Raw genomic sequence first — 27,043 nt, 5'->3', positions numbered from 1 at the left:
GGGAGTTCTTGCTCCTCTGTATTCTGTTTACTACAGTTTTCTCCCATATAATTTTCCCATGTATGTCTTTCCCATGCTTACTGATTAAAGCAGACATCCCAGTAAATGAGAGATGAGCCACAACCTAATTTCAGAATCAAAAAGAAAAATCTAGAGAAAATGAAACATTTTTTTTTTTTTAAATACAAACCTGAAAGTAGAGATTGCATAACCAGTGGTCCAAGTCCTGAGAAATAAAATTTTCAATTTTTTTGAATCGGTCAATTTTGGAGTCATAATGTCCTCTGAGGAAGGGACATTTAAATTTTCCTTCAAAAGCATTAAAATTGTTATCACATAAGGGAAAAGCTCCCCATCCCACTTCCCGATCAATCCAGGTATAGGTGCCACGAAGAAGGAAGAGTTCAAAGAGGAGTACCATGCCTGGTTTCACAGCTTTTCTATATGGTAGAACCTAGGAAAGGAGAAAAAAAGATTTATTTATTACAAAAACATCACAAGGAAACTGAATTTCTTTTATCATATAAAGCTCTGCAAACATCATACCTTTGGTCCAATTTTGCATGATAAAACGATTAACGAGTCTTCCCAAAAAACATATATTTGAACGATTTTCCACTCCAACAAAAAATGCTGTGCTTTTTCTTGTGTGGTTATTTTATGATTTCTTTTCCCCTTTGCTTTCAGAAAGCATTCATTTTCTGTCTTTATTTACCAGTGGTGAAAAACATTGCCAGTAGAAATCTTTAAGAGAGAATAACAAACCAACTTGGAAATCTGAGGTGGCTGAAATCTGTGAAGGCTTGCTGAGATTCACCACTGGATTAGTTTCACAGCAGCTTTGGAAACCAAAGCATCCAAGCATCCAATAAAAACACTTGCAAACTTGCTTTTCACCGAGTCACAAACTCTTCTCCAGCCAGATGTGGGAATGATGTTGGTACTTAATATCCTTCTTCCTTTAAATTAAAACTGTTAGTGGAAAGTATGTGAACCTCAGTGTAGGGTTTAAAAGGATTTTGAGGTAACAAGTCCTCAGAGAGAACTGGCAAACACAGTTTACACTTTTCATAAGATAGGTATAGATATTCTTCTGAGCAGCTTGGAGGTGTGGAAGAGGGTTACCAATGCCTTGGAGCCTGGAGCAATTGTGTTCCCATGGCATATATATATATATATATATATATATATATATATAGTGGTGAAGAAACATTCTGAAGTAATGAACTTATGTAAATCCATCTGTAAGGTTTTGGTGGGTACAGAAGAAAGAAGGTAAACCCAAAGAAAAAGAAATCTGGTCCTATGCCACATTTTTAACCATTTTCCTTAATTAAAATGGGCACTGACCCAGATGCTGTTGAACAATTCTAATACATTCAAAAGAACAAATAAAGCAAAACCCCCAAAAAAGCTAGAACACAGAAGATGACTGCCATCATACCCAGGGTAACAGCTATGAAGGGTTTTCAACTTGGGGACAAGGGGAACAAATACATCAGCTACACCCCTCACACAGTGAAACATCTGCTTCACCACTGCTCCTACACATTCTCCTGAGAGAACTGTGACTGCCTAATCTCTTAAATAAACAATCTTGGATGCTTCTTTAATAGAGACAATTTTCTGTTATTTGCATGTTTTTCATGTTTTACTGTTCCCATTTCAGTCCTCACAGTTCACAGCAGAAAATGCCTTGGTACACTTGCCTGCTCAACATTACTTTGCCTTCCAGCCAAGGCAGAGGAAGAGGAGCCTTTTCTCTTTCTCTGCTCACTGTGAACTATGCAAGACACATACTTGCAGAAGGCCACAATATTCAGGAGCATCCTCTCACTCTGAATATCCTGTAGGATACACCCTTACTACTAAAATGCCGAAGTCCTCTTAAATTAGCAGGGATTTCCTCAATCAGACAACATTGTGCAGCCAATAATCATCCACAAATCTTCAGTTCTTCAAGTATTTCTGCATGTTAAGTACACACCTCGACACAGCTATTTCTTGATGTGTATATTAGAATACAAGCATCACTTCTTTTATACTCCTGACTGATAACAAGCATAATTCAGGTGCAGCAAAGCTTTTTGTCTCTTTTTCTGAAGCAGCAAGGGATTTGCCTACACCAATAACTGCCATGTTAGGAGATGACAAGTTTTCACAGCTGTGCTGCATCCTACAACTTTTTTTTGAAGAGTGGAATATAAATTATTATTTCTATTAATATGCCTTCCTTTTTCAAGTTTTATATTGTGATTAGATAACAGCAAAGTCATTTAAGGAAATCTTGTAAAATTATAAATATTGTCATTATTACGTATATGTACTTTATATTAATTACGTAAATGTATTCTAAGACTTAGTTTAAGCTTAAAATGAAACAGAAGCATCTGTTGAAAAATGCCATAACCCTGTGGCAGCTGCTATTAAACCATTAACAGTATCAGGTTTCATTTAAACCAGATTTACCATTTTCTGTAACAGCCCGTGGGAAAGCTAAAAACATTAGGCACAAATTACTGACAAAAGAGATCCTTAATCAAGCCATACATTTCATTTGGCTAGCTGGGTGCTAGATAGTAACCTGTATGCTACAAATTAAAGGTGATGGTTATAAGGCAGTGATCAAAGACAGTTACCTGCAATATCAAACAATCCCAAAGCATTCGCAGATGAAATCACTGCTCTTTCACAGCCCCCTTTTCAGTTTCTCTCTTGCTACCCAGGCTGATCTTGTCTTGAGAATAATTCAACAGTATATGCTCTTCTGATAGCTTACATATAAACAGACAGTGGTCAAGCAGCTGGTGTAAGGGTAATCATTGTCACTATTAAAATTTTATTTCTTTGTTTCTGGTTCACAGTTATTGATCATTTGATGTAAGCTAGATCTAAACTGCAGACTCACTCTTTGGGACTGGAAGCATCCTTTTGTTTGCAGCTACAGGAGCTGGGTGTTTAAACCACGCCACAATGGAAACACATAATCATAAAACATAAGCAAGGACTTTATAATACACCCACCTCTACACAGTCTGAGGTTGTAAGGACTATAAGGAGTCCTTAAGCATGAACACTGCGTGCCTGACCCAGGTAGGACAGTGTCACACCTCTCAGCTTAACACGGTCAAATAAAACATACCTGACAAATAAGGAATTTCTTTCTGTTGAATCCATACAAAAATCCCAGCCAAGCTTGTACTTGTTACTCTATGCCATCATGCCAAACATTCATGCAGGTGCCTTTAGGTCCATGCTAAACTTTTTCCCACTGCCACAACAAACACACTCTGTCACAGCTCACCCACAGAGTCAGAAAGCCCTGGGAGAAAGGAGAGAGCTCAGCCCTGTGCCACCTGCCCTTCATTAGCCTCCTCCTCGGCTGTGAGCCTGAGTTGGGATTTGGGATACGGCCAGCACAGCCCTTAGGCATGTATGCACAAAGGCATTTAGGCAGATAGCTCAGATTGAAACCCACAGACCTTGAATGCCTTCGTGCCTCTGTGGGTTTGAGCTGTTGTGCTCAGGTGCAGAGCAGGGAACAGCTCAGGTAAGTGGAGGAAGAGGACAGGGATCAGTAACTTCTCTCCTTCAGGAGACTCAGAGCAGTGCCTGGGGTAGACAGGCAGCTCAGACTGAGCAGTTTGTTCTGATGGATTTTTTTGGTTCTGAAGAAAAAAAATATAATTAGAAGCTATATTTTCCCTGCTGGTGGTAACCTCATTTGAGGCACTATCTGGTAAATTAATCCACAAGCCTGCACCAACCCTGTTGACATTCAAAGAGCATGTACTACCTAAGGACATCTTCCTGGGTTTTGAGGGGTCCACTCTCCAAAACCTTACCTCAATGTTTCTCCTTACTCAGGTCAAATTTCCACTGAGGTCTGTGAGGTATAGAGAGTTTTACAGTGCTATGAAAGCATTGAGCACCCCCCTTTCACTGGTGTAATTTCTTCTGCAAAGAGAGATGCGGCAGAGAATAAATAATGCTTGCGTGTGCCTGCACAGGCACAAGTAATACTTCTTAGTCTGCAGTTAACAGTGTTGCATTTAATTGAATTAAATCATAATGAACTAAAATTATCTCCTGCCACTGTTTCTGAATTCAACTGTTTTATATCAGTTTTATTGTAATATATCTTACTTTCCCATATGCCACCACAGTTTCACTCTATAGAGAGAATGAATTCTATTTGAATATTTCAATAAACATATCTAGTGTGAGCTTTTGGGGGCTTTTGTCTGACTTACTATTGGGCTTTAACCTTGTCAGAAAAGAAATAAACTTTTTCTTCTTTCCTCTGCAAATGCTTTCAATTTAGAAAAAAAAATAGACAAAAGTCACACTACTTAATTCATAACACATAAAAATTTGACCAATACAATTCAAACAGATTAAGGTGAATTTAAATATGCAAAGACAATTCAATATTTACTTGTTATAGAGAAGAATCTTTAAAAATGCCATAAAACAGCCCATTTCTGATTATGAAAACAACAGCTCATGAATGTCAGTGGTGTAAAACACAGGTAGAAAATCTTTTAAATGGGAAACAGCTCCCATCATTAACAAATAAAAATAACTTTACTATGTCAAATGAATAGTTCTGGAGATGAGGCTGTTATTGACCAGTTAAAGGGGAGCTTTCACAACCAGATTTCAAGCTCTCCCTGTTTATATGCAAGGCCAGCATACAGGCAGGGAGAAGGGCATTCTTAGGAAGTGTTTGTGTAACTCTGAAATTTATAAAAGGCCAGAGGGGAGGAAATATAAACCTGGACTGAAGTAAAAATAAAATATCATTTTATTAGGGTTTTTTTCAAAAGTCCCTATCTATCACCAGAATGTTCTGGAATAGCTTAAAACTTATTTCCCCAGCTTTCCATCACTGCCTGTCTTCAAACAAGTATCTGAATACAAAATAACACACAAAAGAGATGAAGACCATACAGTGACATATCATTCATTTCCCCACAATTACTTTTTCCCCCCTGTTCTCTAAGAGAATAGGCCTTTCAAGCCTGGCACAGGTAAAATTACTCCTCTCTGTGCAGCTTGCAGGTCTCCTCAGGCCTCCAAGCAGTACCACCATTTTTCCTGGCACCTAGCAACCCTGACAAGAGTAGACTATGGACCAGAAGCTGTTGTCCCACAGCACATAAGCTCAGGCTCATGACCTGCCAGGAGCACAGGACAGCAGTATTTGTAAGCAGGCAATTTATTCATTGCTTTCAGTGGTGGCAGAGAGCAGGATTCCTCCTGACACACGGTGCCAAATCACCCCAGAGTCACGACAAGTGCCCCAGTGCAAACACCTGCCCTCCCCCATGCTACCAGAGCAGCGACATCTCCCCATTGCCTGCCTCTTCTCTAGGAGTGATAACTCAGCCCATAGTTAGCTCCAGCAGCATCTCATGCACAAGTACCTTACACCAGAGGACCAGAATCTGGCCTTTTATCTTCCCTAATATAGAGGAATAATGTTTGCATTCTGCGAGCTTTAGCCTCTGCATCTGTTGCTAATTGTCCTGGCACATCTGCTGCTAATTCTTTTCTGCTCTTGGACCAGCAGGGAGTAGTAATGTATGGTACATCCAGCTCCTGCCTCCCTGAGCGCTTCTGGTGATATACTGGCCTGGGTGGATTCTGACCTCATCTTGCGAGGGAGTAGCTGTCTTTGTGAGAGGGAAGCAGGAACCCCAGTTCATTCTCCTGACACTCCCATTTCACTTATTTATCCCTGAGACTGATTTCAGCACGGTTAGAGCATGAGCTTTCCAGGATAACATGGACTACAGACACAATACAGCAAAGTTTATTTCTTTTGTGTCAAGAGGACACGTACTTTGCCCAGAAACCACTTGGAGCCAAGGAGTCTCATGAAGACGTGGCTCGTTCGGCATGCAGGGCTGAGTCACGCAGCAGTGCCGCTCTGCCTGCCCCAGGCTCCAGAGGAGGAGCAGGCAGCTGTCCTCTCTTTCGTGGTCCAGCAGCTGCTCCATCTCATGTCTCTTCCCTGATGCTGTTCTGGATTCCCCATCACACCTCAGGTAGCCATCTGTTCAGCCATAAGCTTCAGTCCAGCCAGGGATGCAGCAACACTCACTCCGCAAGGGAAGCAGTGACAATCCAGAGCTCTTGTTCCTTTGGCATTTCATGGATAGCCCAGACTTGGTTAGGCTCTGCTCTCTTTCCACAAGAGAGAAAGACAAGTCTCTGAGTACAAAATAGTTTTTCCTTGTGTTTTCTGCTTAAAAATTGTGTGATTAAACAGGATCGCTTTTTGTTCTTTAGTTGCATAAAGTATTCTTCCTATTTCTGTCATACAGCTTTGCAACTACCCTGCTCATTCTGAGCTCACAGATAATTATTTAAAACGTGAAATTCTTTAAAACCAAGTATGTAAAGGCAAAAAAAAAAAAAAAACCACCACAAAAAACCACAAAAGAATCCCAGCATTCCCATGACTTGCAAATCTGGACCAAAACACAGTTTAAGTCCCTTTTCACAGTTCCAGACTGTCAGCTCTGGTGAGTCATGGAGATGCTCTTTTTTTTCCAATTACAGAATTTTTTTGTTGGGGCTGGCAATAATTTTGTTCTTGCTGTTCTCTGTTGTTTGGGATTCACTTGGAGCTAAGGATACAGGCAGAGGTTGCATTCTGCCTTCCTGCTGGTTTGCCCTAGATAATGTATGACTTTTTTACAACTATTATATCCTATGGCTCACGTCAAAATCTCTTACAGATATAATTTCCAATTAAGTGGGGAATAAACCATGGAGTGGTTCAAAATAAAATGCTGTCCCCAGACACTTTTGATGTTTAACATATGTCTGCTAGATTTACCAAAGCAGGCTACATACTTTCCTCTAGTCAGATATGATGCATTGTAAGATAGATCACATTTCTGACATTTTTGGGCAGCATGCATTGCTTTAAGGTGATCCAGCACACACACTGCATTTCAGCAGGTGTTTCCAAGAGAAATCTCCACTGGAGCACAATGACCAGACAACATGCAAAAAATAACTCCAATTAATCACCGAAGAAACAAAACTCGGGATAAGTAGTAACCTTTTAGATACGTAAATAAAGTGCACAGTGCTAAACAAAGTAGACACACCAGATTCTAATATGTAGTAGCTTTGTAAGAACTGCTCTGAAAATGTGCATTTGGAGTTGTTACAGAGATATCTAGTAAATGGCAAAGACCAGACCCCCAAACAAACTCAAATAAACAAAATAAAAGCAGTAAAAATTATGAGTTTCTTCTCTGTGAAAAAAACATCAGCACTGCAGTCTTCAAATAAATACAAGTGTCTGTATAAGCTTAGTTCTTGAATTTACCAAAAGGCTCACGTAGCACATTTTCATCCCAACTACAAATAATTGCATCCAGAGAAAATTTAAGTGCCTCTCATTTTGAAAGTCCTCTGGCACTGCCAAGCACTATCTTTTTTTTTTTTTTATTGTATCAAACTCTTATGTTATGTCCTATAAAGTGTCCTAGAGCTAGATGTTCTTCACTTGTGCCAGCCTTTTACTCAAGAATAAAATAAACCAGAAGGGGAGGAGGGGGAAAAGGGAAGTTTGTGGTCTACTTTTCCCAATAATACCTTGTTTTGTAATTATTAAAAGCATCATAGTCCTTAGACAGCTGCTGACATACAGAAAATAATGTCCTTGAAACTGTTTGTTTCATCATATTTTAAGAATTAATACCTAAGGTCATGTTAATCAGTTTCTGATGTATGTAGTTTTCAAAATGCACTTCAGGGAAGAAAATGCTGGAAATGACTAATAACAACAAAGATATGAACTTTATTTGTTACAAATCTATCTCCAAATATGAACATTATCAAAGGACTTTGCCATCTGAAGTATTTAGGAAGGCTTAAATAAATAATAAATCCCTCATTCAGTGAAATAGAACATCCTCTCGTTCCAAGCAAGAGTTCAAATTTATTAATTTTGTAGCTATATTTTAAAATGAGTGTCAGCCCCTGCTAGATGACTGCATGATAAGTGTCCTGAAACTTCAAGAAAAGGCACTAAATTTTTCACAGCATTTGTGTTTCATTTTCAGTATAATAAAAATATGGTGCCCTTTTAATAATGAATAATAGATCTCCTGGTATGATTTACATGAGTGGATTAAATGTCATGTTTGAAAAGTTGCTGTTTTATTCATATTGAATTTCCCTCAAGTAAAACAAAATGGTACCCAGCTACTGCTATAATATTGCTAGTACCTCGCCACGCTGATACATAAATATTAACCAGTTGATATACTCTTTAAAAATCCTCAGTTCTGCGAACAGTTCTGTCAGCAATGGTATCTTTTCATGCACATGAACAGACTCAGTACTGTTCCAAGTTCCAGGTATGCTGGGGGAAAGTGTAGCACCAGTGCTTACACACTTGTGGAGCTCACACCTCTTTTGCTGAAGTGTCAGTTTTGAAAGCTCTCACAGAATAAGGATTGATGACAAATGGATGCAGTGAGACCAGGGTTAAAAACCAGTTTAGGGAGCTGAGCCCTGACACAATTGTCCCTGATTCTGTTCAGCAGTGCTGGACTGACTTCCCAGGTGACTGGACAGTGTAATGAATGTTTTCTAAATGTCACTTGAAGGCGGCGTCATTGGCTTATAGTGCCCTTCACAATAGCTGAAAATTTCCTATCTGAACTTCCCATTCTGAATAAAAACTCCTCTTAATAGGCAACATTTTTTCCTAAATAAGTGTTTCAGAAATTGCAAATACTTGAAATAGGAACATATTCCTTAAAGGTTCCTACCCTGTAAGCAAAGTTGGCAATTTTCAACAAAATATTTTGGTCCTGATAATTGAAATTATAGCTGAAAATAGTTTTTTAAAAGAAGAGAAGCATTTTTATCACACTCCAATTTTTATTCCTTTGGAGCCAATTAATAATTTGATTCTGAAAAATAAAGATTTGTTCTTATTGTTGTAAATGTTTCATATAATTAGTTTAATGTCTACTGAACTTAAGAAAAGCCAGACAGGGAAGAAAAAAAAACCAAAAAAAAACCCAAAAAAACCCAAGAACTTTCTTTTTCTGAGTGAAATTAAGCTTTTGCATACTGCAACTCATTCAAGCCATCATTAAGGTGAAGAATGTATTCTAGACTTGTTAACACTGGGACATAATCTTGTGAAGTAAAACATTGCTTTAAATACACCATGATCAAAAAAAAAATTGAGTGGCTGCTTAGGTCTTATCCACAGTATGATCTTATCCACCATGAGACAGCAAACAGGAAACAATACTTGTAAAATCCTTGTTCTAGTGTAAAAATGATGCAGTGACATCTGTACATGTGCTGCCAAGGACAACCTAGCTACATAACTGCCTTACTCTATGCACAGTAAGCATCTCATCTCCTTTCCTATCCTCTCCTTACTCAACTTCCATTCCAGACCTAAGAAAAACCTGGCAGTGCAAAAATATATTGGAATTTTAGGAACAAAGCTTCTTCACCACCAATTAACCTATACTGCAAATTTTTAATCTCAAATTCACATTGAGTTTGTTTTATAATGTAGGTAAAACTTCAGAATAGCTCTCACTTTGCCTAAACCATACAGACTTAATCTATTAAAGCCCACAGCCCACTTGCATAAACTAAATAACAAAAATATCCTTGAAATGCTGAGTCTAAAACAAATCCCCTTCAGATCATGCAGTCCGTTGCTATTTGTAAAATTGTAAAAAGTCATTTGAAACAGCAATCGTGTTTTACCACAATCCAAAGCATTCATACATGTTTTTTTCAGCATAATTTAAGAAAAATAAATTACTTGTGTGACTGTCTGGCCTTACTGAAGGATAAATAAAATTCAACTGGAGCTATTAGGAGCTTCTGTCTAATATGTAGTCAGGGGTTACTGGGGGAGGTAGGTTGACAAACTAAAAAGGAGGACAATGAAGGAGCGGAAAGAGGGAAGCTGGCAAGCTGGAGCAAAGAACATTGATTAATGAACAAAAAACATTTTTGAAAGGTCGGGTGTGCAAGTCAGACTAGCCCTGAGGCAGATCTAACTTACATGACCAGCACTTTCTGTACGCAGCAGGTAACCCACGCTGACACCAACTTTGCCGACATGACAGGGTTATTATTTTTGGAAGGATGTAGTGTTCTGGAACAATTTCTCTAATATATTAGTTAAAATTAGGCTTTCCTTCAATATCAAGCATGCATGTCTTCATTTTCACCATGTTTACACTGAACTCCTATTATTATTCTGGCCAGTGGAAACAAAAGCATATTCTTCATTTATGAGCACTTCTATTTCTCACACCATAATATATCCCAGGGCAGCAGTGCTGAATGTAAGTTTCTGTTCAAACCCAGATGCTCACATCCAGTTCACCACTCAGACCTCACTACTTACCCTAAGTCTTGTGGTAGATGCTAACCATTTGAAGCCCAAAATTTGCCTCATATCTCAGCACACACACTAAAGGTTTCTTTTCAAACATACTTTAAGGTTGTGAACCACTACCAAGGTGGAAGATCAGAAAGGCAGAGTCATCTACGGTACAACAAACCCTGTGTCTCCAAAATGAGCTGTTGGAGAGGGTTCTCTAAAACTGTGGCTTTTGCTGTACATCACTCAGTAATGAAGTCAATAGGTCATTGAATCCAACTCCTGTTCCTGTATTTTAAGGGAACTTGCCCAATTCCTGCACCCAGTTCACTAGTCTAAAAATGAAGTTTGGTGAAGATGCTAATTAAATGTACCCTGTGAAGTTCCAAGAGCATTTTGAAGCAAACCTGAAAGTGCAACACCTGCAAAGACCTAGAAGAAATGGGATGCTGAAAGTAAGAAGCAGGACATGCTAGAATCATTCAGTCCTAGTGCCAAGTCTTCTTCTTTCAAGACAATACTTCAAGGCAAACAACCCATATGTGTGCATCCTGCTTAGGAGGGCATCACAGTAATCAGTGATTTCTCTGACAGATGTGTGGATTTGTTTTAACATCATGTGAAAATCCCATTCGCAGTTTCCCTCTCTATATATGCATTTCCTTTTGCACCAATAGCTGTATCTACAGACACTGCTCATTATCCATTACAGGTGAAAAAGAATTAAAAAGCAGAAAATGTGACTTAGCAGCACTTTATGTATAACAAACCCAACATCTGAAATTACCTATCTGCAAGTAACTGAAGGCATCAGTGCCACACATAAAAGTTGCTTTATCTGAAAGCTCTTTGGGATAGGAGCTGTCTGTCTTTCCTGTATGTACACAACAGAATATGTGGAGGAGGAAATCTACCATTCAGGTCATACCATAAAATAAACTACTGAAAACAGAAAAGACTCCTCATTATACCAATGCCTCATAACATGCACAAAAAAAAAAAAAAAATCACTCTGAGAGAGATGAAGATTGTTTTTTAAACTGTAAAGAAGATTTCAAGTGCCAGAAAGTTTGTCTGAGACCAATGTTCCAACCAGCATCAGGCATTAGCTCCAACAGTGAGCAACTGGCACACAACAATCCTGCCATGCACAGCATGCTTAGGCAGGAAAATATGTGTGCCTCAGTTGCAAAAGACAGAACAGAGCCTCAAGTGTTTGGGCTTCTTCCAAAATAATCCAAATGCTGCTTTTTTGGCAAGTGGGGGTCAATGGAGCTAAAAACTCACAGAAGGATTTGGGCATTCATGTGTTTATATACACCCACTCATTCATTTATTATTCTAAAGCTACTTTACAGAAATCAAATTACATAGCTGACAAGCTGCATAGATAAGAGAGAATAAAAGTAAAATTTAAAATTAGCTGACAACACTATATGATGTAGGATATGTTTGGCACCTTTAAAGTGAGTGATGAGGGTTAACCTAGGGGGGAAAATATTGTACCTTCCTAAATTGCACCTTAAATTATTAAATAAATTATTAACATGATGGAATGCATTAAATATATAAGCCTAAAGGAGAAAGGTGGATGTGTTTTAACTTTCAAAGCATAGACAGAATATTTATGAAGTGTTGCTTACTGTCTGGATACTTTGTCCAAAGTAGATTTCAGTGTTGTAGAAGTTTCCACCGTGACTAACAGGCCGTGTTGTCCTGGCCTGAGGCTGCTCCTCCAGTTCAGACCACTCCACCACAGCACCACCTAAGCAACTGAGAACAGAAACTTTGAGAGTGTAGAGGCCTTTAGGGACCTTATCTTTGACTCCCCTCAGGCATCTGATGTGAATTTCTAGTGGCTGTGGCATCTTGGAGCAGTCAACCTAGGGAGAAGGTTCAGAGTTACTGATCTGGGCTGGGCTCACTTCAACCACACAATTAGCAAGGACAAATTTCTTCCAGAAAATAACTACTGAAAAGCAGACAACACGCTTCTTGTTCAGCCTGCAATTACCTACTGCTTACCAAGGATCTGCAATTAGGGAGGTCAAAAGTCATAGAGATGGCAGATAAAAGAAAAAACAATACAAATACTACTAATAAAATGTTCAGCATCCTTGGGGGGAAGGTGGAGCTGGTGACGTATGACACCAGAAGACACTACCCTACAATAATGAGGCAGAATTAACTGGAAAACAATACCTTCAAAAATACAGCATGCTTTTCAAGATCGGCACAATATATGATGTGATGAGCAAGCTGCAGGCACAGAGTGAAAGACAGGGCAGGCCATGTTTTTATACTAATTATTAGCCTTGCCAAAGCTATTAGTGCTGTGTAACATTCAGACTATCCTTTCACCTTCTGATTATCATAATCAGATTCTCTTAAAAATAGTAATCAAAGTGCAACACGTGTAGAGTTTAATAAAAACTCCCTACAGGCACCTTTATTCCAAGTCCAGACAAAAAGAAAACATCTGCCGCTTGCTGTTGACAAGATGTTGTCTGAGTTTCAGAATATTTAGTAAGTAAATGCTTTTCTGGTGCTTTCCTTCTATGCTGAGCTTCCCAGTATAGAGGTACAATGGCATGATCTTTACCCAGCTTTGCTTGAATAATGGCATAAGGTCTGTCCCACTGTATCAGAAGATATTTTGGTGCTGTCCAAATGCAATCTGCAGGGTCAGGCACACAACAGGGACTCCCAGTTTGGCTCCAGTGTCGACTTGAATGGATAAAACTCTTTCTGCCATAACTAATTATATAGTGCTTAAAATCAGCATAGTTGTTTCTCTTTTCCCCAATAAATCAATTTCTTGCATTATTTTGAGAAAAGACTAGTGCTAGGTCTTCTTTTAATGCAGCTGGATATCAGAACCCATGCCACATTTAGGAATCACATGGCTACCTTGACTACTAGGTTTAGTGGTCTCACAGTTTAAGCCTACAGTAGCTAATAATCTCTTCTTTAATCCTGTCTTGGATTTATTTTGGAAGAGATAGCATATTTCCATATAGATAGAAAGCTTCTGGAATTAAATTAAGCAGTTAAATAAACAGCTGAATTTGTTAAACTTCTTTTGTTTCTCCACACAAACCATACTTAACAACTAATCTGAATGACAATTATTTTCAGCTTAATTAGAAAATCTTAATTAACAATGAAGATTTAACCTTAATATTTTTGGTTTCTGAATCATATATAAAAAAATTAACATTATATGAATAAATAAGACAATCTTTTTAAACCTCAAGGCAGGATTACTGATGCAGGCAGCCTTCGTTATTAAACACATTCTAAATTAAACGCCTCTATGAATTTTATACTGAAATATATTGTGATAGTTTTGCATGCCAAATGTGACATTTTGTATTTTAGATTCATCTTCTGTAGTAACTTTGGAAATGTCATACAAACAAAGATTTTGTCATTTACCAATGGAATTACTATGCATGGCCGGTTAGCCATCTCTTTTCTGGCTCTTCTGGTTGTTTCAAGTCAGCAAGCCATAAAAAATCTTTATCTCTCTGAAACACAGCAATTTGGAAGATAATCGAATAGTGACTGGGGGGCAGAAACGCCAGTCTGAGGAATTATACCACAATCTCTCTTGCATTTACAACCTTCCTCAAAGCGAGTGTCAGTCGAGTAGGAAAAGGAGATAGAAGATTCATCATATTTCAAGCCTGTCTCATTTGCATGGTGGCATAGCTGTCTCATCTCCTGCTGAAAGACTTTGCTTGGCCAGCGCTGACAAACTGTTTTGAAGAACTCTTGCCATGCCCAAATGATTCATCATTAATAGCTTTAGACATTCTTTTAAAGCATATGGTTACTTTTGCTGGAAAGCATATTTTGAAACCTGCTAAATTCTATCCTCTTAAACTATGAAAATAGAAAAACAAAACCAAAATATAATAATGGAATGCAATTGATGCAGTGATTTAGCAGTTCGTATCAGGGAAAAGAGCACTCATATAGAATCTCACCTTCCCACAAGGTCCTGCTGCTCCATTTAATCCAGTATTCACATCTCTAAGGTTACCAACACTGGCTGCCACTTTTTCTTCAATTCCACTCTGCTCTTTTTTCAGTAGCTGACTTCCCACTCTGCAGAGGTTAGAATGGGAAGAAGAATGGAAAAAAAATTAACTACAATGAATAGACAGAAAGCACTTGCTGTTGGAAATACAACAGTGTGATGTTTTCCTTGCACATACCATAAGATGCACCCAGGAGAAACAAGAGTGTGCTAAAGCAGAGAAATAGCTAGACTTCAAAAAGCAACATTAAAAATAATAATAATTAAAAAAAAAACAAACAAGACCAGTATTTGTAAGTTGGTGTCACAGGTCAACATAAGGAACCCCAGCTTTCACTGCCTGTCTGTAATCGGCTCTGTCCAGCATTGGGACTTAGGATCCAGGTCAAGAATATTTCAGTAGGAAGCCATTGCTTCTGTCACCACTTTGAGAACTGACTGACAGCTTCAATAAACTTGGAAAGGTTTTTTGAAAACACTGATTCTTTGGGGCTTAGGTTGCTCTAAACCATTAAAAAATGAATTCTGTTTTAAAAAATGAATTATGTTTTTTGTTGGCTTTTTTTTTCCAAAAAAGTATTGTAATTTTATATCTTACATAATTTATAAATCTTCAGAATATATACAGGACAAGAGCTATATATACAAATTATATACATGCACATACACAAACTTTCAGGTGTATGTAAACCACAGAACCTTCCTTGTTATTCACATGTTCAGTTCTTTCATCTTTAAAGTGATTTGGGGGGTAATTTATATAAACTCAAATTTGTTAGGTTTTTGTTTCTGAAGAAAGGTCACTATGGCATCACAGAATATCAGTAAATTGTGCAAGAATAGCCCAACACGGGATAAACCAGTGCTGCCCTTAGTGCACAGGATACACAAAAGGCACAGTACCCTATGGAGAAAACCTCGTTCCTAGAACACAGCAGGAGCAAATGCAAAACTAAGTCATTTACAATGAGCACTATAAAGCTGCATGCTTTGGCAATCCCAACCCAACTTTCAACAGACACAGAACCATGAGTAATTCCTCTGTTCCTAAGTGTCATCAGCATCTAAATGTTATTGACCCAAAGTAAAAACATCTGTAGATGCTCTACTGGCTTCGAAACACATTAGCTCTTGCCTCCACAAAGTGCTTTAGGAGGCCAGGGAGAGTCAGTCAGTCACATCAGTGCTGGTGATATTCCAGCCACACTTGCAGGTGGAGCCAGGGCAGGCACAGACAAAGACATGGTGGCTCTCAGAAGGTGGAGGCTGAGCAGGCTGTTCATGGCTCTGGGCTGGTTCTGAGCCATGCTGGAGGTCAAGGGAATTCTCTGCAGCTTCCTAATAGGAGCCACATAGAGCCAAGGAAAAAACACTGCATCATGTGCACTGGCAATGTGGGATGCCTACAACATAGGCATCAGAGAATAGGCTGTCTTAGGCTCCCAAGCAACACACCCTGTTAAATCTTCAGCCACCAAAAAAAGAAAAAAAATACTATCACTTGGTGTTCAGTCAAAAAAAAAAGAAGAATCAAGACTCAAAACCAACCACATTTCTCTGGACTGCACTTCTGAAGCATTCCTTCAGTATTTTCTGACCAATGCCATCATTCCCACTTTCCTCCTTTGCAGGATAGGTGATTATATGAGATGTCTCCACATTTGTAAAGATTAACAGGTAACATGGTTCTTCATTAAGAAAATTAGGGTCATGCTAAACATCCCAGACTCATGCATTCATACTACTTATGTAACATATGGGCTCAAATTCTCCTCTTCTGAAACAGATGCTCCTGCCCCCAAGATCATAGGACATCGCTACAAATCAGTTTCTATTCAGACCTTGCCTATTTTTTTCTTTGGAATATGTACATATTTACATAAGTAGAATTACCACTGCTTCATAGTTAAACGGTTTTCCAGATTCGTCTACAGCAGAATTGTATCACATAAATTCCTAAGCAATAACTGAATCAGTTGGAAGGTCTGTGTGGATGCTAGTGGCAATGAAGCACATGGAAATATTGCCCAAGCCAGAACTGATGAGAAATAAGGACAAGATTCAAATGCTAAGAAGTGAATATGTGAAGCACAGGGTCAAACACCTTTGAAGTTTTATCCCTGAGCTTTAATCACATCAACTTGGGTCCAGCTGTCCTAAACAGAAGTATATCAAAAAACAATTCTTGAATGGCTCTAACTAATTCATAGATCTGAAACATCTGAGAAGTTAAAGCATTCTCAAGGAGAGAAGTTGTTTGGAACTTTGTATTTACTTAGCTTCTCATGATAGAAATTATTTCACTTAATTTGGTTAGAGTTGCATTGACACAGGGGTTCATTAGGACGCCCATTTGCTTGCAATTCAATTTAAAATTAAATACACTTTGTTGTTGATTTTATTACTTTTAAACTACTGTATCTATTGCCTTTATTAGCTGCTAATACACAATTATTAAGGTAAACAGTTTTCATTACTGAACATCAAACATTTAAATAACCACATTTGATCTCTTTCCTAGTTGCACCATTTTTGTCCTTTCTCCGGGTATTAGATTGAAGACAATAATTTATTTGGTGAAGTTAGGCCTCTTTTGTGCTCAGCAGCATGCTCATCAGCTGTCACAGCTGAACATGGCTTCCTTTGCTCTGTTCATGAGGGTTATTTATTTCATCTGTTCATTTCTTTACAGGTAATCCAATGCATGTATTTATCTGAATGTCATTGATCATAAAAACTTTGCTCCAATTCCTACCTCCTTCACTCTCTAAGACTAATTCAGAGGCAAGGATGAAGAATGCTGGGAGAAGCCATTTGGTCACCTTTTGAAGTGCACTGTGTGTAGCCCTTAAAAACTACAACCCAAGCTGGGTATCTGAAAACAGAGGTAATCCAAAACAGAGACCTCTTTCAAATGCACAGGCTTAATGTCTCTAGTCCTGAGGTCCTTTTTCTGAGAGAAGTTCCCTCCATTAATATCTGTAAAGAACTGAAAGACCTTTAGAAGGAAAGTACACTAGATAGAATTACAAAATAGCCCTTATCTGACGTACCTTTGAAAGAGTTCATGAATCCTGGCTCTCCACTTTTGCTTCTTGTGGTGAGAAGCTCCCTTATGCATTGAGTCCCACATGCCAAGAAGAAAAAGAAAAATCAGAATTTATTTCCAAGTGTACAGAAATACCATGGAAATAAAAGCTATAAACGTGCAATTTTCCAGAGGTTTGCCTTATGTCTTCTGGTTGAAGCTTTTCACAAGCAATAAGGAACTTTAGCCACCATTACTTTATTATGTTTTTTTTCCATTACTTTTTTTTCCTGTGTGTCTGTGTGTTTTCCCATGTTTACTGCACTACTTCCAAGAGAAACTGAGCTCTCATCTTGTTTTAAAAGCTTTTTGGTACAACGTATATTTTTATACAGAAGTGTCCTACAGTCATTATTACAAGACGTAGTCAGACAGACATATGTAAGCATAGGTACATTCAAGTGTGTTTGCACACACACACACAACAAAACAGCACACAATGCAGTTAGGCTGACCAGAGAACTCACATCTTAAAGCCTTGCTTTAAATCTGCTCCAAATCTTGATGTCTTTCTTGTCTCACCACAAAAGTTTTTAAATCTTTTGGTGAGAAGGACTGGCATTTTTGAAGGTTATGGTGCGTGGGAGGCTAACTCACATGAGCAGTCCTCTCCCCCAGCAGTTCTGCAGCTCTCCAGCATGAAGCTGGAGGGCTTGAAGTTATTTTTCTCTTGCACAGCAAGCTGGAAAAGTCTTTCCATCTAGAAGCTAGCATCAGCATGTATTAGGCTGTGTTCTCTGTGCAAAAACTCATAATAACTGCTGAGGGCTGTACACTCATGAAAACAAAATTCTTCCCCATGATCTGCACTGTTCAGAGATCTTGCTGAACATTCAAGGGCATTTCTCATGTCTGGATCTTCTACTGGGTGTCCTTGAGACCAACATAAAATGTGAATACAACACTACCAATACAGAATTTGAAAGCATCCTACTGTGTACCCTAGACTGTCATCCAAACATTGGGAAACTGTGTTCCACTTCTACTCTCATCAAGCCTCAAAGGCAAAAAGTCATTTTGGTAGGGAGACAATGCAACAGTCAGTGGAAAAAAACTCCCCATTGGGGCTCCATATCTGGCTGTTAAAGTCTCTCATTTCTTCCAAATCTTTTAATTTTTTGACAAATTTCTGGCTGTTTTCAAGGAAGCATGGAAATGTCTGTTGAAGACTAAGGCAAAGCATCCTACTTATTTCCAAAATGAAAATTGTCAGAGTGTAAAAACAGACAAAACCAACAAAAGCCTGTGCATGTAGCTTTTAATGTAACTTTTTTAACCCTGTAAAATTAAAGCAGAGACAAAAAGGTTGCCTTAAAGAACAGTGGGATTTGTTGGCAGTCCCAACAGTTATCCTCAGATGGATGCAATAAATCCTCCAGGTCATCACATACAAACAATTACAAAGGTGGCATGGCAAAACTAGCTCAAAATGAGACCTTCCAGTTTTCCATATTGCAGTTGTGTCATGGGCAATGCTTCCTTCACCACTGCCCCTCCACTGGTGAGAACCATGCCCTCCTGCTCCTGGACAGCTTTTGGTTAAAATTTACTAGGACTCTCTAGCGCAGGACCCATTTCTCTCCCATCCCTACTGGCACTGATTTTCTTTCACCAGGCTGCTAAAGTACCACCTACCACTTCCCCAGGAAGGGCTGGGAGCTGGCTCTGCTCTGGAGTTCTGCTCCAGAAGAGCTGGTAGCTGTCTGGTTAGTCTCTGGTCTGTCAGAGCCACCTTGTGACACTTCCCACAGTCCAGCAGGCTGCAGTCAGCAGAGAACATGGCAAGAGGTTTCAAGTTTTGGGCAGAGGCAGTTAAAGCTAAAGTTCAGAAAGTTGGAGTAGTGTTTGGTTCACATTTTTTCTCCTGGACATAGCTCTTGGTGATGTCTGTGAAAGCTATTTCTGAAGTGAGTATTTAGATTAAGAAATAAGATGAAATAGTAAACTCACTAAATGTAAAATATCAAGTAGCCATAACATTGTAACAACATTCAGACATTACCACTCCAGATTTACACTGAGCCAGTACTAAAGTTTTCTTTAAAAAAAATTTATTTTATTACCAGACAGCTGTCCAATCCTCTTGTTTATCTTCCTATTCTTAATTAAACAATGAATATTCAAAAGAAAATATGAATCAGGCTTCTCTGTATGAACTGCACTGTTTTCCATCTCTGCTTCTAAAGTGGCAATGGGAATAAGATTTAAAACTATTTCTTCTGGACCCTAGTAAAATATTTGTCACAGTGTGTCATGATAATTTTTAAAAAGCTCTATCATCTACCTAATAAATTTGTTAAGTTTATTCAAATCTTATTGAACAGGAAAAGTGCAATGAGTCATGGTTAATATTTCTTTACCTATACTAAGAAAAAAAATATCAAAAATTCAGTGCTCAAGGTCCTATTCAGAAAACCTCTATGAGTCTGTAATACATCTTCTACATGATTAAAAAAACAGGAAACTTGCTTTAAAATGAATTATTCACCACCTTGAATAAATTTCCATCTTTCCTATTTGCAAAACCCCTAAGTCAGTTATGTAAATTTTAACCTACACTAATTACCTCAGGGGTGTGCAAGCTAAAGGAAAGTAGATGCAGTAGAAAAAAAAAAAAAAATCCCAGACATTTCCATCACCAGGAAGCAATTTCATAGAGGAAAAAAATGTCTAAGTTTTCAAAAACAGAGCAGCCCACATACATTCTTTTTTTTTTTTTTTTTTTTTTAATGTGGAATAGACATTTCTGCAATATCCCTTGAACTAGAGCTTTACTGGAATAAACCAAGTGCCTTTTCTCAATGGCATGTACCATGGCACACACAGCAAGGCACTTGCTTCTCATCATGACACCAGCATTGTCTAGACTGTGACAACGACCCATTGTTGACAATGGGCGTTCCCAAGGAGAAGGCATGAAATGTGGTTTAGCTTCAAGTCTCTATAGACATTGAGGACCCCTTCAGAAAATAAGTGGCTAAAATCTGCAAACTGCTGGTCTGGGAGGTACTGGGAAAAGTGGGGAGTTGTTTGAAGGCAGAAGGGCTCAATCACAGCACCACTTTGTCCTACTCCCCATCCTGACACCAGGCTCTGCTGTAGCTGTGAGCTCCTTCACACATCTCTCCTGGTTTCTTCATCAGCTATCTTAAGGTCTAATTACACAAATGGCCTATCTACTGATTTCAGAGTATGTTGTCAAGACCAGGGCTTGAAAAGGTCTTTCAGTCTGGGGTCAGCCTAGACACACACAATGGTGCACAAGAACCTGACTCAGCACTACTAATCAGTGCTGACTGGATATTTTCAGTGTCAAACTACTTCACAAATGGCAGGATCTGGTTGTACAGTACTTTTCAAAAAATTAGCAAAATTAAACAAAACCCCACTCAAACACATCCTTTCCTCTTGAAAGCAAGCCTACAAAATTCAGCAAAGCTTTGAAGCAAAATCAATTTGGCTTCTATTGTTCAGCAAAAATTGAGCATTTAGGGAAAACGTTTACACACACACCCTTTTTCGGTCAGTCCTAGTCTATTACAGCCTTCTGCTGAGGAGCTCTCCGCATTGCAATTTAAAACAGCCAGTGGACAACTGGCCTTGGTGAAAATCCTACTCCATACAAGGAGTGCTGTAGAGGTCCACCTTCCTGCATGTCTTCCTCACCAGGTCAGGGTGCAGCAGAGGCACAGCCTGTGGGGTCTCCAGCAGCATCCCACTGCCCACAGTGATCCTACATGCAGAGTTGGTGCTTCCCCTTCATTCCACCCCTTGAAATATCATGCTGGTACACCACAGTGCATGTAGTGCTGTCTTTTTCTAGGTTCAAACAGAAATCAAATTAAAATATTTTACATAGAATTTCCATCTCTGCATCCTAAAATATATTTCAGTGGCGGAAATCCTACCCACTCTATTTTTATGGATGGGAGAAGGGAGAGCTGACCAAGCAAAATGTCAGCAGGACTAGAAAGAAAACCCAGATCTCTAGTCCCACTGGTGCCATCTAGTTCTCCTCCTTCACAGTCTGGCTGCTGTGTGGAAATTAATTCCCAGTGATTTCAATACCTAATGCACTGTATACCACAAAACAAGTTAAAAGCTGAATAAACATTTGAGATGAACAAAAAAAATATTGCAAGAAAAGTTAACATTCTTTTCAGGCAAACTGAAATTCTGAGAGGCTTATCTGCTCCATGTTAACTGTAGAGAGAGATCACAGGGAAGGGAGGCATAGAGAGTTTAAATGAGTGCTCTTCATTGGAAGCAACATCTAAAGGGGCTGGATAAGAACTGTTCTGCAAATTGCACTACCTGCTGGAATTTGTGTGACCTTGATAAGGAGATGGCCACAAACCAGAAAGTTAAGTTGTGACAAACCCTGGACACATGGTAGTATTATTGATGGTGCACTCTGCCAAAAAATGCACCACAAACTTAGATGTTTTTCAAAGAGAAAGAGAAAAAGCAACAAAGCAAATCCTCCCTGACTTTCCTTTCAAAGAGAAAATTAATTTACTGTTCACAAGAATCAAACTAAAAACTTAGACAATTGAGTGTTTTGTAACAAAACTCAAACTCTGTTTTAAAACTGATACTGCAGAACACAAAGTGAGATTTGCTTTAGTCGTGCTACAGTCTTATTACACTGATACAGATACATTTAGTGACAACATTATAGGCTGAGCATTTTGATAAATCTGTAAAGCACTGCATCATTTCTAACATAGCAGTGAGGACTGAGCTACCAGTCAACAGAGGAAAGTAGTATTCTGCTATCAAGGCGAATGCTTTTAAAGGAATATATATCAAAGACACTAATTTTGAACAGCTATGGAAACTAGATTCAGCTGTAAAGTAGGTGGGATAAACAAGGACCTGAATTTCCTCAAAACACAGAGATGTTCTCATTCAGGATCTTGATCCAAGATGATAAGACTGACAAATTAAAAGAACTTGAATCACTTTGCTTAATATGCATTGACAAAACTCTGGAGAAATGACTGCTGCAGAGCTACCCAACTTCCCAACTTCTACAACACAAAGATTTTGCCTCTCCAGTCTCAAAACAGAGAACTCATTCTTCTCATTTCTGTCTTGCTGTTCACAGAGAGATAATCTGTACTTTCTTCAGAACCACCAGGTGCTCCTTCAGATGCTTCCTACTTCACAGTTGAGAAGATGAAGCTTCAAGGTCATAAACCTTCGGTATCCTCATCAAAATCTAGAGAGTGTTGTAAGAGAATGCAAGGCCATTTATGAGAACACCTCACCATCATGGCCAAGCACCGAAAATATGTAATGCTGAAATGTCTTTTGCCACTGTTTAAGAGACTTTAGGCAGAAACATCTAAGCCCATCAAAGTTCCACAAGTTCAGATGTCTCCAGATTAGCCTGGAAACCACCAGTTACTAAGATTCAGACACTTTTATCCTAAACAGTAAGATATAACAGAATATGCTACCAAGATAGGATGGAAGACACTAACCACATTTTATTAGGGAATACATTCCCTCCACCATAAAGCCATGCAGCATGAGCGATGCCAGTGAAAACCAAAGTGAACTATGCCAATCTATAGCTCTAAAATGAATAGTTTAAATTAACAATGGAAAAGTGTTCATAAGCCATACAATAAACTTCAGCATTTTAAAACTTCCCTCTACTTTTTGGATACTGACAGCAAATCGGAACACAACTGAAGGGAAACTGAAAGGAAATACCAGTCAGAAACACTGGATTTTTTTTTTTTTTTTTTGTGTGTGTGTGTGGTTTTCCCCCATTCTTCTTCAATTTAAAAATGCTTGTCAATTTCAGCACAGAATGTTTTTATTATTTGTAAAGCCTTTTCAAAGTCCCTCATGAAACTTTAAACCTTTAATCCTCTTACTCTTCCACAAAGCAGGTATCTGATTTTAGGTCTGTTTTGCAGATAGGGAAAACTTGAGTCATGGCAACAAAATTTCTTGTTTCAGCTGCCCAAAAAAATCATGTTCAGGCCAGAGGTTACAATCTATTTCATCTTTCTGAGTCCCTGTTATTTTTTCTGACTGTCAGTAAAGCACTGCCTCATAAATCTGCCTCCATTATAATTGTAATCAAGAAGTATAGACTTTAACTTTATCCAATAATTCCCATTTGTACTCCCTTTCACATCATCTTCTGTTTCTAGTGTGCAAACATATTTGAACACTTTATAATTAAGAGAGATATTCACTTACAATTAGTATATGAAAATTACAGAGATGGAAAAAACACTTTAAGTATGGTTTACTGTATGATTGTCTTAAATACCACAGTGGCAACGATAAGTTGCCATGCCTAATGATTTTTCTCTGTAAAGAACAGACTTCCTCCTGCAAGTCCACATCCTGCTCCGTCTCTGCTGAAAGGAAATTGTTTCACATATTCAGCTGAGCTCTTTCTCTGATTTGAATGCTGATATAAGTAACTATAATAATGTCACATTGTGCTGATGTTTCTTTGAGTGAACACATTGACTTTACTATATATTCTCATCATAACCACCTAGTCCTGAAAGCTGCATCTTTTCTAAAGGTCTGGCACAGCAATGAGAGAAACCAACTGTGCTAACAGGTTGCCAGCAGGCTGAACAACAGTGGTGATTTTTCAGCTTTATACTAAATAAATAAGCAGGCATGTAATGCAACTGGACTCTGTTTCACAGTATTTTAACATTTCTCAACTTACAGACTACTGGTTCTATTTCCCACTAACAAACTGATGTGCACTCCAAAGCCCTTAAAAAGTCTGGTTACACATGAAAAACCCAATATACCTCAAGATCAGGAGGTTGGACTGCACAGGCTCCAGATGTCTGGCTCTTCTCCACTTGAATTAATCTGTTCTACAAAGTAAAGGTCAGATGTGCATACAGCACAGGTTCCACTCAACAAATTCACCTCTACTGTAAGACTATGGAAGCAAAATTTTCCACCATATAGAATAATTCCTTTATCTACAGCTCAAAATCCATGTAATATATTAATGCTGCTAAGGATTAATTTAAAAAGCTTTAAAAAAAAGCTGTCATAAAAGCTAACCAAGGTAGACTTAGCTACACCTGTGACTACAGTTTGGCTCCAAATGTATTAAAATTAGAAATAAAATAACCCTGGGGGAAAAGATCATTTTGGAAAATACACGAGCAACTAAAAATTTGGATTTATTGTACTTATTTTTTGCAGTTTTGTGCCTCTGTTCATCAGTAATGCTGATGCTTTCCTCACAATCCTCATCTGATTTGCTTCTTTTAACAGGTGGTCAGTACTTGATGAAGTCTCTTAAACTTCACCAGGATTTGGCAATCACTAACTCTCTTTGAAGACTCTTTCCAATTGCCTCTGTTTATTGAACCATAGAAATGGACTTCCTTACTGGAATTTATAGTGGGATAATGAGCCAGAGAGCTGACCAGTCAGATTACCTTAAGCAGCAGCAAATGCAGTATCATCATTTATAGCAGCTGTAGGAATCATTGTTCCAGCTCAATAGAATATCAAGAATTACTTCAGTTCCTTAATTGCCCTTCTGATCTTAAAGTGTGAAAGAACAGAGTAAAAATTAAATTAATTTATTTTTAGTGAAAAACATAGGAAATATGGAAGATTTTAATTGCTTTCATTTAAATATTTACTTAAATAAATATTGTATAATTCCTGGACTAAGCAATCAAAAAACTGTCATAATTTAGCAGAGCAGCTATAGCTATACTGGGGGTATTGTGACAGACTGTTAACAAACATATAGAACATCTTTTCCACGATTTTGCTTATATTTATGTTTATTTCCATGCTCTCTCTTCAATCCACCCTGCTCCTTAAAATAAAATAAAATAAAATAGAATAAAGATATTTAGAAATCTCAGATTGTTGACCTACAGGGTGGAGAAGTCCCCTAACTACATATGTGGCTTTTACATCAGACTGTGGGTCTGCCCAGACGATGGGTACTTGACACACATCTGAGGGCCACAGACTCTCACTGAACAGGAAATCAGAAGTCCAAGGGATGGAAGCCAAATATCCCAAACATTGGGAAGTTCACCTTTTGTTTTTTGCCCCCAAAAATAGGTTTCTGTGGTATTTTTTTTCACAAGTGCAAGAGACGTCTGCCTATAATGAATTCAATGAGCTCAGCCTAATGATGGATTTCAAAAGAAAATTATGTGCTAAAGAAGATAGCCATAATTCCTACTATATCATGCAAATGAAATGGAAACTATTATACTAACTGACTGTAGAAATGCTTTGATAGTCAAATAATGTATGTAGCATATAGGTAGCTTGCCTAAAATGAAGTCACCCCCGCTTTTAAGACAGAATTAAAATTAAACATTTTTAGCTTTTGTATTCTTGACCCGTAATTCTCAGGAAGAAAAAAAAAAAAAAAGGAAAACAAACAAGGAAAAAATCCCCACCCCAACTCATTTACACATCACCCTCATTTAAAGTCTTGGTAAATGTCAAAATTTAAGTTTCTGCTGACGAAAAGTCACCTTCAACTCTGCATTGCTCTTAAGTGAGTATATTCCCACAGGAGTTATATTCAGAACAGACCATACAATGCTTAGTAGGCTAAAGCTTTGATGAGGGGAGGTCTGTAGGTACCATCAGGATATAAACAACCTTTCAGGTCCCTTCCAACCCAAACCATTCTGTGATATGACTCTATGACAGAATTACACAATGGGGTAGAACATGCACGCAACTGTGTGCTGGTGTTTTAACTGATGTTTATCAGACTGAAGTCTGATCCCACTGGTTAAATTCATGATTGGAGAATAAATTTACCATTGTACATGGTACCAAATTTTACCCATGTTCTATCCACTACTAATGAAAGGAAAACGGAGCTCTCCATCATCATATAAATTGATCTCTATGACTTGGCAAAGAGTCAGAGCAGTGATGATAATGACCCTGTAAGAGTATTAGATCTAATACCCTGAGGCATTAACCTCTGTTTAACCAAAAAGTAAATCTTTTGATGAAAGACAGCATTTTATTACTATCCACCTGCAACAAATAGCTCATTTCTTACTACTATAACTCAGCTGCTGGTACCAAAGAGCAAAACTTGCACTTTACATCCAGACGCTCTTGAGTTATTCACATTGAGGTCATGGATCAAAACTGATTATATAGTGAAGATGACCAAGTCCTGTGAGATGCTATGCCCTGAACAGAGGGGTAAATGTAGCAGCTGAAACTGGCAGAGAGAGATGGAAGCTGTAAACAAATTACCCTGGTAAAGAATGATAACTAAGTTGCAGGAGGAGGGTGAGCAAACAGGAAAGATATTCTTGGCTTGTGGGGCAGTACTGATCCTTTCAGTCACATCATATTTTTTTTTTTTTCTGAGAGAACCTACATAAAACTGAGTAGCCACTTTTATTGTCTCAGTTCAGACACAGCAAAAATTCTCAGGTTGGTAGTACTTTCCCATGGAATTTTAATTCGTGTATAGCAAGATTATGTTGCCAAAAGC

The 27,043-nt window shown here is 38.3% G+C and overlaps 1 protein-coding gene across 1 annotated transcript in view; it reads right to left on the bottom strand.

Moving 5' to 3' along the window:
• Positions 1 to 27,043, bottom strand: part of LOC110472633 (uncharacterized) — a 93,148-nt gene that overhangs the window by 16,379 nt on the left and 49,726 nt on the right. The window contains exons 8-11 of the mRNA XM_021534487.2: positions 17,498 to 17,556; positions 14,392 to 14,512; positions 12,043 to 12,282; positions 191 to 454 (exon numbers count right to left, since the gene is read on the bottom strand). Of these exons, the coding sequence (XP_021390162.1) occupies positions 191 to 454; positions 12,043 to 12,282; positions 14,392 to 14,512; positions 17,498 to 17,556 (684 nt within the window). The remainder of the gene's footprint in view (positions 1 to 190; positions 455 to 12,042; positions 12,283 to 14,391; positions 14,513 to 17,497; positions 17,557 to 27,043) is intronic.

Source organism: Lonchura striata, chromosome 1, assembly GCF_046129695.1.
Source record: "Lonchura striata isolate bLonStr1 chromosome 1, bLonStr1.mat, whole genome shotgun sequence".
NCBI lineage: Eukaryota > Metazoa > Chordata > Aves > Passeriformes > Estrildidae > Lonchura > Lonchura striata.
The sequence above is the reverse complement of the archived record's forward strand: the minus strand, read 5'-3'. Positions and strand labels throughout refer to the sequence as shown.